At 35.6% G+C, this 17,573-nt stretch overlaps 1 protein-coding gene across 1 annotated transcript in view; it reads right to left on the bottom strand.

The window, feature by feature from the left end:
- Nucleotides 1–17,573, bottom strand: part of Smc6 (structural maintenance of chromosomes 6) — a 59,461-nt gene that overhangs the window by 5,257 nt on the left and 36,631 nt on the right. The window contains exons 20-24 of the mRNA XM_021642319.2: nt 16,963–17,133; nt 15,372–15,509; nt 12,224–12,369; nt 10,191–10,316; nt 6,616–6,721 (exon numbers count right to left, since the gene is read on the bottom strand). Of these exons, the coding sequence (XP_021497994.1) occupies nt 6,616–6,721; nt 10,191–10,316; nt 12,224–12,369; nt 15,372–15,509; nt 16,963–17,133 (687 nt within the window). The remainder of the gene's footprint in view (nt 1–6,615; nt 6,722–10,190; nt 10,317–12,223; nt 12,370–15,371; nt 15,510–16,962; nt 17,134–17,573) is intronic.

Below are 17,573 nucleotides of genomic sequence, written 5' to 3'. Positions count from 1 at the left end.
TAACAGTAAGCTATCTAATTTTGTTTCATTTTAAAACAAAGCGGGTGTGGGGGGATATATGTTTTCACCCTGGCCTTTACTTTGAGACAGAGAAAAGCGGAAGTTTTGCCAAGTTCCTTAAAACTTGTTTGCATGACCTTGGACCATATCTGTTACAGGGAAGTATTTTAGAAAACAAGTTTGGCAGTTTCACAACTTCTTCTTTCTTGTATTGATGTGACTTGTTTTTGCTTTGCCTATAAAAAGGAATTGTGGAATAAACTCATGCTGCAGTCTTACTGACAGCCCTCTTGAGCTGATCCCACGTATAATATGGCTTGCTTTAATTATTTCAATCCTCACTCCCAACTCTGGAACTATTCGACTCTGCTGGCAGGCTCTGACAATTTCTTTAAGTGTTTCTAAGCTATTCGATATTCCTGAATTGAGAATTCGCTGTTTAGCTCTGTATGCTACCATAGGCTGCTCAGTTTTCAAGTGAGTTCCCTATTAAGTGGTTCAGGGGCTGTCTCTGACATGAACTCAGTGGTCGGCTCTTTGATCACCTCCCTCTGGGGAGTTCAGCCTTGCCAGGCCACAGAGGAAGATGATGCAGCCAGTCTTGATGAGACCTGATAAGCTAGGGTCAGACAGAAGGGGAGGAGGACCTCCTCTACCAGGGAACTAGAGAATGGGCATAGGGGGAGAAGAGGGAGGGTTGGTGGAACAGGGAGGAGATGAGGAAGCAGGCTGCAGTGGGGATAGAAAGTGAAAAAATTGTAATAAATATATAAAATAAAATAATAAAATAAAACTGAGGGGCTACAGAGATGACTCAAAGTTAAGTGTTATTACAGAGGACCCAGGTTCTTTTCCCAGCGCCCACACAGTTGCTCAAGGCTATCTATAAGCCCAGGTTCAGGGATCTGACGTCTTCTTCTGGACTTCTCAGGCACCAGGCACGCACTTGGTGCATAGCCATACATGCAGACCAAAAATACACAAAAATAATTAAAAAAAAAAAAAATCAGCCTGGTACTGGTGGTGCATGCCTTTAATCCTAACACTTAAGAGGTAGAGGCAGGCAGATCTCTGTAAGTTCAAGGTCAGCCTGGTCTACAGAGAGAGTTCCAGGACAGCCAGGGCTATACAGAAAAACAACAACAACACCAACAACTGTTTCAAACAAACAAACAAAATCAAATTGAACACTTTTTGTAACCTTAATGAAACCTAACATACCAAAATTCCAAAGCTATGGTAACAAATTCAATATTTAACCAAACATTATTTACTAAAATAAATTTAAACTAGTTCTTCTGAAACTGTTACTGCACTAAACATTTAAAGCACTGAGATAATTTTTCATTGTCAGAATTATAGTGCCATCTAGTGGTTTTACAGCTTTAATAATTACTGACTGTCAAAACAGACCAACTTGAAGAAAGAGGCTTACCCAAGAATAATGAAAATGGATTAATAGACTTTTTGAGGGGTGGAGGGAGAAGGAGGACTGGGAAGAGGGGAAAGTGCAGGAGGATGGAAAATAAATAAAATTAAAATAAAGACATTAAAATAATTTTAAAAAATCCTCCATGGGAACAGTAAAAAGAAAATCAATTAATGTTATTAAAAGCATTCCTTCTGCATAATTTCCCAAGACAAAAATATAAAGTAATATAGAGAGGCATTCTATTTTGACAATATTGCAGACATACTATATCCAACAAAGTGAAAATTATGTGTAAGATATACATCATTTTTTTAACACTCTAAGCGGCTTACAAATTCTGAATTTAAATGTATGCTGTGTATCTTATTTTGAAGACACAATACCCTAAGTAGGGAAAATATCTTATGAGGACATAAGTATTTATTTTCCTTAAATTTGTGCCTGAAAGTAGATAGGTTTTCAAATAAATGCAATTTTCTTCCCAACAGCAAAGTGATTACTCTGACTTCATGTCCTTAACAACCATGTTTCAGTTTTGCTCATTTCAGTCATAGTCATTAGAGGTACAACAGTAGCTAGTGAGGCATAAATTTGTATCTCTGATGACTAACAATCCTGAGCACTGTTCATGTGCTTATCACCCATTTAGGTAACTCCATTTACAAGTTTAAGTCTTTGGTGATTTTAAAATAGATTCAGTCTTTTATTCTTGTATTCTCCTCAAAAAATTCTAGGTAAGTTCTTTTGTTGTAACATGCATCAAAAATTACCTTTCTCCAGGCAATAGCATCCCTATTATTACTGTTACTTTTTAAAATTACTTTTTGTGTCCCATTTTTAAAATCTTCATTAAAGTACTTTCTTTTATTAGCAGGCAAGGGTGGCACATGTTAATGGAGTGTTTATTTCTACATGTATGAAATACATACCTGTTAAGTCACATTTCTATCCCCTCACTTATGTCTAGAGCCTTTGAGCATCTCTCTTCTAGTTTCCCCTAAAATACCCAGTAATTCCTGTGGCCTGCAGTGGACTTAACTTCCATCAACCTTTTGGTACTTGTTAGCTAACTTCTACTTCTTTCCCCAACTTGCAGTCATCACTTCTTTGTGTTCAGATTAATTATTGAATATCCCATGAGAATATATGCCATTTGTTTTTCTGTGTGTGGTTTACTTAATATAATATCTTCTCGTTTTGTCCATTTTCATGCAAATGGAAAGGATTTCATTTTTGTTAATGGCTAAATATCATTTCATTATGTGTATCTACTATATTTCTTTATCCATTCATCCACTGATGGGTACCTTAAGCTGACTTCCTCATCCAGCTTATTGTTCTACATTTTACATTTATCAAATTTTATACTAATCACTTTGTATACTAAATGGTATAAAGGTCAAAGTCTTTGTTTTTCCCAAAAAGACACCCAATAATTTGAACCCAGTAATTCATGAAATGATCACTATTTACCCACAGGCTTATAGTAGTGTCTCTGTCTAGATGAGGGCGTAATGTGTTCAATCTGCTTTTGCATTCTCCAGTTTTGCTCCCACTGGACATCTGCTTTCTCTTATTTTCTGCTCTTAAGTTTTATGAGATCTCTGTCTAAAATCATAATTGTCTTCTCCTAGCTTCCTGGGAGAGATCATTAATGTTGGGCCTACCTTTCCTCCTCAAACATGTACAGGGAGCTACATATTGTCCTTTAAAAAGTTCTACCCTGTCTCATATTTTGCTGTTTTATTTTTTATTGTTGTTGAAAATTATCTTCTAATTTCCATGTGATTTATTATGATTCTTTAATATTTAGAAATGTTCTGTGGGACTGGTGAGATGGCTCAGCAGGTAAAAGCACTAGCTGTTCTTCCAAAGGAACTGAGTTCAAATCACAGCTGTCACATGGCAGTTCACAACTGTAATTCTAGTACCAGGGGATCTGACAACCTCACAGACATTTTGGAGACAAAACAAAAATGTAAATTAAAAAAAATTCATCTGTGTAAAAATGTGCTATATAATTTTATAAATTTGGAGAATTTTATGGTTTGTATTTCTCATTTCATTCAACTTTGAAATATAGTCTATAAAACTTTAATTTCTTTTTTATTTAATAAGTTACTAAAATTTTGTAAATTGGGTAAATAGCCTATGCTGATAAATGTGCCATAGGTAATCCACAAAAATTACAATTTACCACGGTGTTCCACAGTTAAGCTGTTGGGTCAATTTGGTGAATACTGTAAGGTTTGTTTAACTTTACTAACTTTTAATCTGATTTTTCCATTAATTATTGAGAAAAGTTCTAATTCCATCTATATTTAACAATTTTGCCTTTTAAATTCCTCAACTTTTCTGTATTTCCTGTCTTCAAAATATATAAATTCAGAATGTTTAAAATTAACTTTCTATATTATAAAACATTCCTTTTGGTCTCTAGTGTAAACCTGATTTTGTTATTAGTAGCAGGTTGTAAGCTGTCCTGTCTATCTGCATGGCATGCCTTTGCTCTATGTTTTTACTTAGGATCCCCTTGTCCTTGTGTTAATGTTTAAAGTCCCCTTTTAACAGAATTTGACTCATAATCTTATACACACAGACAAGTCTTTGCTTTTAATACAGCATTAACCCACTAAGGCCTAATGTAACTCCTGGTAACGTTAGGTTTTATTTCACGCTACTTTGTGTTTGTCCCAATGTTCTCTGCGTTCTCCCTCTTTTGTTTACTTGAGACAGGGTCTCACTCTATAGCCCGAGTATCTATAATTTGTGTTAATCTTCCTGCCTGGGGATTCCAAATTTGATTACACACAAGTTATCCTTGGGTCTCCATACTTTCACTGTGGCATGCAATCTGAAATAAATGCAACAAAACCTTTTTAATTTTAACTGCATGTGTTTATGTAAGAAACTGCAATTCAAAGTAAGAATACATCCTCATGCTTCTTCATGAACTCTGCTTAGTTTCCATGGATCTGAATGTCTCTGTAACCAAACCTTACCTACAGTCTGTTACTTTAGCCTTCAGTTAATAAAATCAGAAAATACTGTTCTTCCTTTTCAAAGTTACTATAATTATTTTAGCTCCTCTGCATTTCCATATACATTTTAGGACCAGCTTATCAATTTCTACCAACAAACAAATACCCAACAACAACAACAACAACAAAATCCATGTCTATTTTGATACAAATGGTGTTGAAATCTACAGGTCAATTTGAGAAGAACTAAAATTTTGACATGCTGAATTGTAATGTGCATATTCATGCTTGTATATGCACATACGTGTGCAGTGAATATACATATGTCGCAGGTGTTTTCCTCAATCACCATCTCCTTTTTTTTTTTTTTTTGAGGCAGGGTCTCTTGTTAACCTTGGACCTCACTGAGTCTGCTACACTTGCCAGGCCCATTAGTTCACCTGTCTCTGCTAGGCTTCTCATGCAATACTGGAGATGCAAACTCAAGTCTTAATGCTTGCAAAGCAAACACTTTACTGGATAGAAAATCTCTCCAGCACCTGCTGAATCTTTTCAGCCATAAAAATTACACATTTCACATTTAGGTCTTCATTAATTTCTCTTTTGGCTTTCCAGAGTATAAGTCTTAGACATTTTGTATCAGATTTTTATTTATTTTGTATCTAATGGTGTAAAAATGGTATTTTAAATTTCCAGCTTTTCATCATGCGGCTAATATACAAAAATACAATTTATTTTCAATGCTGATTGTGCCTGTAACCCTATTTGTTATATTTAACTATTTTTAGTTGCTTGTTTTATAGATTTCAATAGGTTTTCTATACAGGTGACCATTTTAATTATAAATGCAAGGAATTTTACTTCCTTTATAATCCATTTCTTTCATTCCTTGATTTTGGCTAGAATCACTGGTACAGTAATGAATAAATGGTAAGCATAGACAACTTGGTTGCTTTCTAACTATAGGGAAGGACTCAAATCTTTTACTTTATGCTTGATACTTTGTCTAAGAACAGATACTAGATGATATAATAGCCCACCAAGGTGGAAAGGAACAAGTTTCCACTTGACCAGGATGTACATATGCTAAGGCTGACTGACAGTTAATCTGGACTGTAGTAGATTTGCAGTTTTAGTAAGATACAGACAGTTTCATATATATATATCAGTTACTTTGGCTAACCATGTAAACTCCAGCCCTCAAGAATTAACTGAAATACTAGTCATGTGCTTAATGTTCCCCAAGTCCTACTATCTTGTCTCAGTATCCCTTGTAACTAACAAAATTCTAAGATCAGCAAATGTCTCCAGGAAAGAAAATATCCAGCAATGTTAGCTTACTTTGGACAGGTTTTCCCACTTCTTGAAAATTCAATTCATCTAGTCGCTGTTGCTTCCATAGCTTTCCAATGTCTTTAAAAATAGAACTTTTGTAATTTCCTTGGATTTCTTGTACTTTTGCAGTAAAAACAATGGATTATTATGACATACTACCTCCCAAACCGCAGGCCTAATTCCCCCTAGTACTTTCAAATCTGTATCTTTAAATGACTGGATCTCAGAAATAAATGGTGGGTTAAGAGATGGTAACCATGATTTACCAGTGGAAACTGAAACAATGAAAAGTAAAATTAACTTTCTAATTTGGTTAAATGCAGAGGTTCTAATAAGGCATTCCAAACATCTAGTATTTACTGTGAATATTAGAAGAGAAGGAGAAAATTACGGAACCAAGAACAGCAATTACTATTTAAAGTGGGTAATTGTTTTTTATTTTCTTACGCAACTTTTAATTCATTTACCCACTACACACTTTGTACACATTTCTACAAACACAAAATCTACAAAGGTGAATAACAGATAATTAAATTATGAGTCAAAAACTTCATGGCTTCCACAGTGAGACTACAGACAATGGACTCTGTAAGTTCTAATGGTGCTGGGCAAAAACTTAAAACAGCGGTGGAGTAACAAGTTAAACACATGTTATACTGAAAATAAAAGTGTCCTTAGCATCCTAAGAAAACAATGTGATTGTCTGGAAAGAAACTCCAAGCTACTAGCTGTATTAACAGCAACTTAATTTTAATACTAGCAAAGACCATATTTTCTAGAGATAACAGGATAAGGCTAATCATGTTTCATGGAAAAAAATAAAACACAAAACAACTAATGATAAAGATGTAGAGCCAAGATACTTACTGATATACTGAGAGTTTCATTCTTGTGGTCAAAATTCATTTTTCCACAGTAAGCCCGCTGAGATAATAAGTTGTCAAAGTATAATTTGCATCGCAATGTCAAACACCTTCAAATAAAGTAATTTGGCACATTATAATACAGAACTGCATATTCAATATGGTATAAAATAGGTAGATTTAAGATGTTGTTTCCTGTGTTTTTAATTGTATTTGTGTCCTGGATTTTAACAAGTTCATTACTTGTATATGAATATTTATAAAATGAATAAGGGTATCATTCCACATTAAATATGCTCATTATGGCCATTAGTCCATATGAATGTATTAGTCATCCAAACTTGTCACTCAAGGCATTACTCTCATATATAAGACAAATCTTGTACTTTAAGGAATTAAGCTTTAAAGACATCAAGATAAATATGCATCTTACTTATCTGCTTTTTCCCCCCCAGTTCATGATGGGAAAAAAAAAGGTAAGGGTAAATGTTTTATCTCTTGCTGGTACAATGCAAATTCCATCATTTCTACTCTATTATCAGAAGAAACTGAACTATATTGTAAGGAAACTTCCTGCTGCCTCAATTCCCTCTCCCTCTATGTCTTTGTGTGCATGTGCATGAGCACACATGCAGGTGGCAGAGAACCTCACCTGTCATTCTTTGGTGCTATCCACCTTGGTTCGCTTATATTTAGACTTTTTAGTTTATTTTATGTAGATGAGTTCTCTTTCTGAATATATACCTACACATCAGAAGAGGGTATCAGATCCCCATATAGATGGTTGTGAGACACCATGTGGTTGCTGGGAATTGAACTCAGGACCTTTCCAAGAGCAGACAGTGCTCTTAACCTCTGAGCCATCTCTCCAGCCCCATATTTAGACTTTTATTTTATGTATGTTTTATCTGTATGTCTGTCTGTGCACCACATACATGCAATGTCCACAGAAGCCAGAAGAAGGCTACACAAAGGCTAGAGATCCCCTCTGACAAAGTTGTAGATGATTATAAGCTACCATGAGCGTGTTGGGAATGGAACCACAGAAGGGCAACCAGTACTCTAACCTCTGAGCCATCTGCCCACCTATTTCTGAGACAGTCTCTTACTGCTTTGGGGTTTGCCTACTTCGCTGTTTTACTAGTAAGCCCCAGAGATCTTCCTATTCTCACCCCCCCCAGTAATAAAATTATAAATACGCACTACTGTACCTGACTCTTCTCCCAGCTTTTATGTGGGGCACAAAACAGGGCCTCAAACTCAGTTCTTGTTTACTGAGCTATCCCAGCCTTCAATTCTTATTTACCTTTTTCTTTATCAGGATTGAGTTACTGTGATTTTCAGACTGTCTCAGATTTTGCCAATGAAAGCTCTTTAAGCGATCTCCTAAGTACTTCTGTCATCACTTTGAGGGAGTGGCTGGGACTGTAGTCAGGGTTGAGCCATAACAAGAGACATATCTATACCTTCCCCAGGCAGATTTTGCTATCAGCCATTTTTCTCCATGGGATCCTGCCTCCTTTTATTGAGGGTACAGTATTTAGAAAATAAGGTCTGGGTGAGAGAAATTTGGCAATTTTTCTTATTATCTGTACTCATTAATGAGTTGAGGCCTTATTTTCTCAGAGTAACCATAATTTTTTTTTTCTCCACTGTTTCCTGTCCTATACTACATTTAAAACTCTCTCCATACTAAAAGAGAAGCCTGGGTTTTGTTAGTTTCTTTTGCTGCCATAGCAATGGCAACAGAATTCCAGAACTCCCTATTAAGGAACATCCTTCAATACTCCAATATATTGGCTGCTTTCATTCACAGGACTTTTACCATAAACTGTCCTAAAATAGAAGGTTAGAGAGTAAAGAAAGAAATGATTCTAAAACGTTGGCCATTTTAGTTCTTTCTACAACTAAGTAAACATTATAAAATAACCCCATGTCAGTGTTAAAACCTCTATCAAGGCTATACACTATGATAGTTGGTACTGTCAATGTAATGATATGGAACAACCTGGAAAATGAACCTAAGGATACTTGTGATGGATTATCCTTACTGAGCTAATTAAAACCAGCCTAAAGGCAGGCAGCAATAGTCCTTGGGCCCAGGATACTGAACTGTGTAAGAAGGGAACAGAGCAGCATGAATTCACACTGCACTCTCTGCTTCTTTACTCTGGATGCAACAAACCAGCTGTTTTGAATACCTGCTGCCTTGATGCTGTGAGCAGAAATAAACCCTTTCTCTCTTTTTGGTTTTTAAATTTTTCTTTGTTTTCTTTCGAGACAGGGCTTCTCTGTGTAGCCTTGGCTATTCTGGACTCATTTTGTAGACCAGGCTGACCTCAGACTCAGATTCACCTGCCTCTGCCACCCCGAGTCCTGGGATTACAGGAGTGTACCACTGTGACTGGCGAATCCCTTTACTCCTAAGTTGCTTTTCTCAGAATATTTATCATAGCAACAATAAAAGAACTAAGGCATACACCAAAAATAAATAAATAAATAAATAAATAAATAAATAAAAAAAAAGCATTTTTACACAGACTATTTAAATACTAGTTTCTGTTTAACAACAGCTAAACTTTACTACATCTGGAAAACATGTAAATAATAACATGTAAATAATAATAATAATATAAAAAACCAGACAAACTCTATGAAATAAGAGTTTTCATTCTTGATACCAAATAACAAAGACAGTTCCAGTCAAAATGATCTCTGAAAAAATGGGAAACAAATTAATTGAGCCCTGTAAGGCCCCCCCCCCCCAATTGAAATGATGAAGTTTAAAAAAAAGGGGGTGAGGTGGGGGGAGTGATTAGGAAACACTTGTTATCAACCTCAGGCCTCCTTCATACACACGGGTACACACACTATATACAAACACACAATAGTAAACATTGGGCTATAAAGAAAAATAAAAAGCATCACTGAGGGGCTGTCTGGGAAAAACAGAGGTAATGGAAGAACTATGGCCTCTCTGGAATAAGGATATTAAGAGCTATATCCCCTAACATTCACCTTCTGTTTTTTTGTTATTGTTGTTTGTTTTGTTTTTTTGTTTTTTTGTTTGCTTGTTTTCTGCTTTGTTGGTGTAAGTGGAGATCTATTTACTCCTGAGACTGCATTTTTGGGTATGTTATTAATAGCTCCTTTCCTTGCTCAGTTATAAACATTGAAGATGTAACAGTAAATCAAACAGGTTTACAATAATGGAGCTATACCATTCTATCAGACCATGGTAAAGCAACTGAGATACTGCCTTAATGGGTCCTCCTGAAATCCCTTAGTAACATGCAATGTCCTAGGGTTAAATCAATTGTGTCAGTACCACTGAGTTCCCAGTCAAACAATCTACTAAGCAATAAAGAGCATCTGAGAGTTGTCTAGTAAAGGTTACCTAACAGTGGAAAAGCTAGGTGAGCTTGCTGTTAAGATCCTTTCATACCAGCATTCTGCTTAACCACAGATTCTAAATGCTAACTGTGGATCATGCATATAGCTGTACTGAGAAAAGATCTAATGAATACTCATACAGAATACTGTGAAAATAATAAAGATAAACCTTTAAAATGCACTTACCTTCTGAATTGTTGGTATGTTTTGTACCTATGGGTCATTATTTCTTCTAGTAATTTAATAAACCTTCTTAAAGTCCGTACTTTATTATCCAGATCAAGATAGGTTTCTCTTGCTTCCTGGTACTGCCTATTTTGTGAATAAAATATTCAGTAAATAAATAAAAAAATACAAGGAAAAGTCTCAGATATATTTAACTGGAAAGAAAAAGGGAAGGAGTATAGAGGGCCTATGAACAGCTGATTCCATGAATTTCTCAAAGTATATCCCACAAAGAATGTTTCAAACGAGAGACAATGCAACTGCAAAGCAAGAACAAAGCCCAAGACTTAGAAAATGCATTAAGACAGAAAAATTATTTGCCTAAGTACCCAGGTAAGGCTCAGAGGTAGCATATCCTAGAAAATACAAGTAAGTCGACACTTTTAAAGAGGTCTCACCAGAAGGTTTTCTTAGTAATAGATGTCAACAAAGGAACAAGGATTACAAGATCAGTATTGGAATCCCTCCACCCTAAACTTGATAAGAAAGACAAGGAGGTTATGACTACTCAAAAATGCCACAATGAAAGGATAACCGGCACCTGGACACACTTTCACTAAATCTGAACCTTACAATTTTGGCTAGAATGGCTGGCCAGCAAGTTTTGGGGATTGACCTGGCACTGGTACTGGGGTTTCAGATAGGCATCCTCATGCCAGGTTTATAAGGGTACAGGAGATCCAAATTCAGGACATCTTGATTTGACAGCAAGAATTGTTAAACTGTGTCACACCTCCTCCTCAGCTCATTCATAGATACTGACAGAGAATGTCAGTAATGAAGATCAAACCCCAAGTCTTGGGTATGCTGGGCAATTATACTACTATTGAGTGGCATCCACAACCAAATTATGCAATTTAGAAACTTTTTAAAGCGAGATGTACTGCCTAAAGAAATTTCTTAATAGTATGATCCTTCCCCACTGTTTTGAACATGATGCTGAGATCACTGGCTTTGTCAAACTTATTTTTAAAAAGATTTATTTATTATGTGTATATTCATGTGGCACCATGCCACATGTGGAGATTAGGGGCTAATCAATGGCTTCAGCTTTCTCCTTCAACAACATGGGTCCCAGGGAATGAACTCAGGCCAGCAGGCTTGGCAGCATGTCTAAATTTTTCCTCCTGAGCTACCTTACTGGACCCCTTCTTAGTCTTTTGTAACATAAAAAGGGGTTTTGTACAAAGGTTGTAATTACAAATATTGTAATTTTTTTATTCTTTAACCATTTTTCGGAGTTGCAAACTATGGTTAATGTTTCATTTTTTTAAAATAAATACCTATACAAAGAACTTAGTAAAATATTTTCTCATTTTGATTATTTACAATATAGAAGTAATGACTCGTTTAAAATTGCAACAAATATTCTGTAAAGCATTTTGACTTATACTGATTAAATGCTTTTTAGAAGAGTTTTAACAACTATATGCTGTTTCCTCTAGATTCTTTTTATTACAGATTCTTTAATTTGATTTTCATAAAAACCCCTAAGTTATCATAATTACACTAATTACATAGGTAAATAAAGGCTAAAAATGTGATGACTGTCCAAAGTCCTCTAAGTGTATAACAGCAAAACTGTAAACCCTTCTAATCCTCCTAAAGCCTTTGTTTTTATTAGCAAGCTCGTAATGTAAGAATACTCATTTCACTGAGACCTTAATGGCCTGGACTATTAATGTTTTCATTGCATTCATTTTCATGTATGTAGAAAAAAACTTCTGGTTATCTTGACTTGCAATTTTGGTGACTCGTGAAGGTGAATGTTTTCCTGTCTATGTGACTCTTATACACTGCACTCATGTTAAAATGTCATTCCACAGCTTAGTAATATACTGTTTACTGTCAGTAATACTCATCAAACAGATGACTTCAGTACAACTACATACTGATAGTAATACTCCAACAAATTAAAACATATATAAAACGTTTGGGTGTCTTAATAACATCTATAGATAATACATTAAAGTAGAAAATTAATGACCACTTACTTCATTATTTCCTCCCGATCTCCATGACTAGCATGTTCTGCCTGTATTTTTTGTCTTAATCGATTAATTTCTTTGTCTAAAATTGATGCAGACTTTTTTACTTCTATCCGTTCTGGGCAGATCTGTCTTGCTTGTGACATTTTCTCCTAAGAAAACAGATGTTTAGATCTTAAAATTCTTCTTTGATATAATTTATTATATTAGTCCTACCAAAATATGCAATGTAAAATGACCCTAGATTTAAGACATATATTTACTATCAGCATTTTTCTTTCCTTAAAACATTTATTATATTTAATTATGTATATGTCCACAACTACAGATGCCTATAGAGGACAGAGATATAGGATTCCCCTGAAGCTGGAGTTATAGGTAGTTGTGAACATCAGATATGGGTGCCAAAAAGCAGATTCAAGTCTTGTGGAAAAATACGATGCATGGTCTTAGCTGTTGAGTCAGCTCTCCAACCAACATTAACAGTGGTTCTATCCGTGTTTTACATCGAAGAAACAAAGTTAAGTGTCTTTAGTAACGTTCAAGAAAAAGTATATTACTACGCACAAGATTAGTAACTTGTAAGAACTCCACTTGTAAGAGTTCCTAGTAAAAATGTAAAACAGTCATAAGAAGATGCTGAGGTTGGTGACAGACTTTGGTGTACTTTAAACAAAAGAGGTATGGAAAATACAAATAGACCATCTTGCATATGTGCAATGAAAAAAATGGTAAGTATTTTCTCATACAATATCAATTTTATATCATAATCTAGGTCTGAAACAAATATGCAAACATAAGAACGCAACTCATTTTCCTTATGACCTAAAGCAAAGATGGAATCCACTACAATAGGACTGCCTTCAATTTATTCCCTAAAACCATAGTGGCTGCTTAGCTGTCAGCAGGCACAGCTAGCAGGAGTTAAACCCTGTCAACACACACCCCAGAGAGGCAGAGGCTTAGTTCTGACATTAAGTGGCATACACTTCAGAGGTATGCTAACTGAGAGAGCCATGTTCTCAACAGCTGAGTCACAGTAAAAGACTATCTGGTCTAGTTAGTCCTCAAATTCTGAGAGGCACAAAGGCACTAAGATGCTAATCACAGAAGCACCTGTTACCCTGTAGGAACCAAAACCTCGACAATTTTTTTTTCTAGAAAAATGACATTGAAGAAAATGTGTTTTAAGAATAAAGTGGGAGGTGGGCTGGAGAGATGGCTCAGAGGCTAAGAGCACTGTCTGCACTTCCAGAGGTCCTGAGTTCAATTCCCAGCAACCACATGGTGGCTCACAACCATCTGTAATGAGATCTGGTGTCCTCTTCTAGCATGCAGGTGTGCATGCAGACAGAACACTGTATACATAATAATCATTTATAAAAAATAAAAAAGAGGTTAAAAAAAAGAAGTGGGAAAGACAACACAGCAAATTGGAATGAAGGACAGAAACAAAAAGAGTAGAGCTGGGAAAATGAAAGCAGACAGTTAAGGGAGAATAGGGGACAGAAGAGAACTAATTAAAAAAAAAATTCATGGAAACCTCATATGGAAGCCTATTACTTTATAGCTAATTTAAAAACTAAAAAATGGAGGAAACCAAATTAAAAGAAAAAACAGCCAAACAAACAAACAAGCAAGCAAACAGAAAACCCCTAAGTCACTCACTAACAGAGGAGACAAAGTCCCAACTAAACATTGCTCGCCACCAAATGACACCTCCAATTCTAGGAATGGGTTACATCTAATCAAACTGTTGGCCAAAGGGCCCTCTTCAAAACCTCTAAACAATCCAGGATATTGCCAAAGCTCTTGGTTGCTCTCCACAAACCGATGTAAAGCCCTACTGATGAAAACATCTATACAAATCACTAAATATGGAGAAGTCTATCTGGTGTCTACCTAGAGCCTTCACCCCAAATGACTTGTGTTCACGGTAGTGCAAGGTACTCTGCACACTACCAGGAGAAAGGTAAACACCAACCCAGCTTCAGATCCTTCAGTCTACAATAGTAGACTATATGGAAGACACACTGGTATAATAATGGCACAGAAGTCTAAGTAACTAATCACTATCTGAATGGAATTACGGCCACTCCATGAGATGGATTACATACCCTGCACTCCCTGGTGCCACAGAAACTGAGACCAGATAGGACATGGACCTAGGGAAAAATTAAATACTACTGTTCTGCTAAAGGAACATAGCAATATAATGATGGCTCCTAACACATTCTGTTATACTCGTAGATCAGTGCCTTGCCCAGCCATCGTCAGAGAAGCTCCTTTTGCAGGAGATGAAAAAAGTAGAGATTTACAACTGGACAGTGTAAAGAGAGTGAAAGACCTTGGAACACTTCATCCTAAATGAGATGTCTTCATCAAATCCCTCCCCTCAGGGCTCAGGGACTGTGCAGAAGGGGAGGCAGAAAGATTGTAAAAGCCATAGGGAATGGAGAACACCAAAGAAATAAGGACTTTAGACACAACAGGACTGACCCACACATGTTACACAGTGTGGTAACATGCACAGGACCTATACAGATCTAAGCCAGATGGGGTCCCAGAGCTGAGACACAGCCTTCATATGGAAGCCAGAAGCTAACTCCAAAAATGATAACCACCTGCAAAGGAAAACTTAATTTTTTTCTAAGGAACTCTGACTGGCTATACAAGCCACACTTAAGGGCAAGTCCCATTCCCAGCAGTAGATAACCAACACAAAACAACTCCATTGAAGGTTTTATTGCCTCTAATGCTTTGTCTGAGCTTTTTTCTTTTTAACCTTACAGATTTTTTTGCTTATACATTATGGTTTCCAATTGTGTTTTTATGGGTTTTCTGTGTGTGCGAATGTGTCTCTCAGCATCTATGTGTTACTTGTGTTTTTTCTTTGGTTTCTTTTCTGTTTTTGTTTGTTTTGCTTTGCCCTATTATGGTTTGTGTGTATTTTCTAATGAGAGAAAAAAATGCATGGATTTATGTAGGAAAGTGGGGACAATCTGGGAGGAGATACAGAAGAGAAACTTTAATCAGAATATACTATATGGAAAAAAAATCTTTTCAGTGAAAAAGCAAAAACAACAAAAACTTAAAAATCTTAATGATTTAAGTTGTAGATAAAATAATTTCAAAGGGAAAACAACTGGATAACCTGTAGCTCCTTTTCTTTCATGTCAAGTTCTCTTCTCTTTTTATTTAAGGTATCCAAATGTTCTTTCTGTTTATCTTCATAATGCTGCCTTCCTCGTTTCTGGCTATCAACTTCAGAGTCAGCAAGATTTAATTCATCCTGTTTCAACAAAGACATAATAATCTGTAGAGCAAAGATTATTAACAGCAGGGTGGGTGCTCTGGGGTTTTTGGGAATAGGGGACAACTCAGTTGATAAAGTGCCCGCCTGCACTTTTTAACAAGGAAAACCATTCATTTGCCAAGATCTCAATGAGCAGTCACAACTGTTCCCCAGACACCTCACACCAAGGACACTCCCACCGGCAAGTAAACTTTATCTGGCAGCTGCAAACATAGCAGAGTGGGAGTCTTAGGAATTGAATTACTTTGTTAGAAAACCATCTTGGTGTTACTGACAGCTATTGTGACATACTCTGGGGAAGAGGAAAAACTTCCTGTTAGTACTTGATTATAAGGAGGTTTAGCAAAAGACTCAGCCTTTCAATGATTTGAAGTCAAGGGAAAGAGCTAAGATAAAAAAAAATTCTTATTGCCTTTTACTAAACTTAGTTAAGAACCCTCAAGTTCAAAGCTTGCTGAATCTTAGATATTTATTAAGCATAGAGAATTCAAAATAGAACTCAGAGCACAGAAGAAGGCAGAAGGGAAGCTCAGGGACACAGTGCTTGTATAGCATACAAAAAGCCCTCAGTGTGCCCCAGCAACATATACAAAGTAGAAAGGAGAACAAATTAAATAAGCCCAAAGCACAGCTTGCTCTTCATTTTCTTAATTTTAAGTCTCCCAAGTAAATATTTTATCTGCTAATCTTTCTTCTTCTATTCTGTTTTAATATATCACTATTAATATTTTAAATGTTATCTTATTTTTACTGTAGGTTCACAGCTGCAATTCTTGAGACTAAAATTCTACTTTACCTATTCTTCAAATTTTTCATTCCTTATTTTAAAACAAAATATTAACTTTCTCTTTTTTCATTCGTGGGGTTTTTGTATCTTAATGCTTATTTTCTCTAGGACCTAATTTCTTATTTATTAATTAAAATCAGCTCACTTTAGTTTCCTAAATCTAGTCACAAACAGTATATGCTAAAAATGAGTCAAAGGAAATCAGTCCAGAGCCATGACAGCGGCAAACCGATGTCATGCAGGGTAACATAGTAAGACCTTGTTTAAAAAAAAAAAAATTCAGCCTTCAGTCTATTGCAATGTGCTGATAATCAGACTAAGTAACATTTTATTTCAAGCTGGCTTTCACAGCTGCTAATCCATGAAAGACGGGAAGACTCAGGCAGGGACAGAAACAACAGGCTTTCAAAGACACATGTAGTTCTGCTGCATCTGGAGGAAGCAGTTATGGTTAAGATTCAATTGTTTATTCTTCTAAAGATAAGAGCAGAGTATTTTGTATTAATTGACATAATTCAATAATATATATGTTTATATTTACACCTAACCAGTAAGGATCTTTAAGGCAAGGTACAATGAGTTTGTTGAAAATAAGCTGTAACATAAAAGACACAGAAGACAGAATAATAATTATATACATACCTTAAGTGGATCTGCTAGCTCTGATAGCTGATTAATTTTCAATTTAATTGTATCATACTTGTTTTCTGCTTCAATTTTTAGACTTTTAAGATTCTCCATGTTTTCTTTCTGTTGCTCCATATTTTTCTCCACCATTTGCATTTTTATTTTGTTTTCCTCTGCTTCATCTTCCTGATAGCATTCAAAGAACACACAGTTAAATACAAGTTATCCAACAGAAAAAAATATATAGGCAATTTTGAAGAACAGCAAAATATCAGAGCTAAGATAAAACAAACAAATGAAATATTTCCACACTCTAAATGGGAACTTTTAAAGTAAGAGCAAAATGGTTCAAAAGAAAGAATGGCATTTAGTAGCCAAGTAAAAAAAAAAAATTCTATTTGAAACTATGATCAACAGTATATTTATTCTACCTACTCTCTTACTTTCAAGATGTACTTAATGTAAATCAGTATACACTTTGTGACAATGTGGTACTAGTAAAAAAAAAAATTTAAGACATAACCTCTGCCTTCTATGTCTTTATCAATAAAAACAAAAAGCAGGAAACAAGACTGCTAACAAAATTCAACCACTTCTAATAGCCAAAAGTGCTGCAGCGCAGGAAC

The sequence above is a fragment of the Meriones unguiculatus genome, chromosome 1 (genome assembly GCF_030254825.1).
Source record: "Meriones unguiculatus strain TT.TT164.6M chromosome 1, Bangor_MerUng_6.1, whole genome shotgun sequence".
Classification (NCBI taxonomy): domain Eukaryota; kingdom Metazoa; phylum Chordata; class Mammalia; order Rodentia; family Muridae; genus Meriones; species Meriones unguiculatus.
Note: the sequence above shows the minus strand (reverse complement) of the source record. Positions and strands in the feature narration are given on the sequence as shown.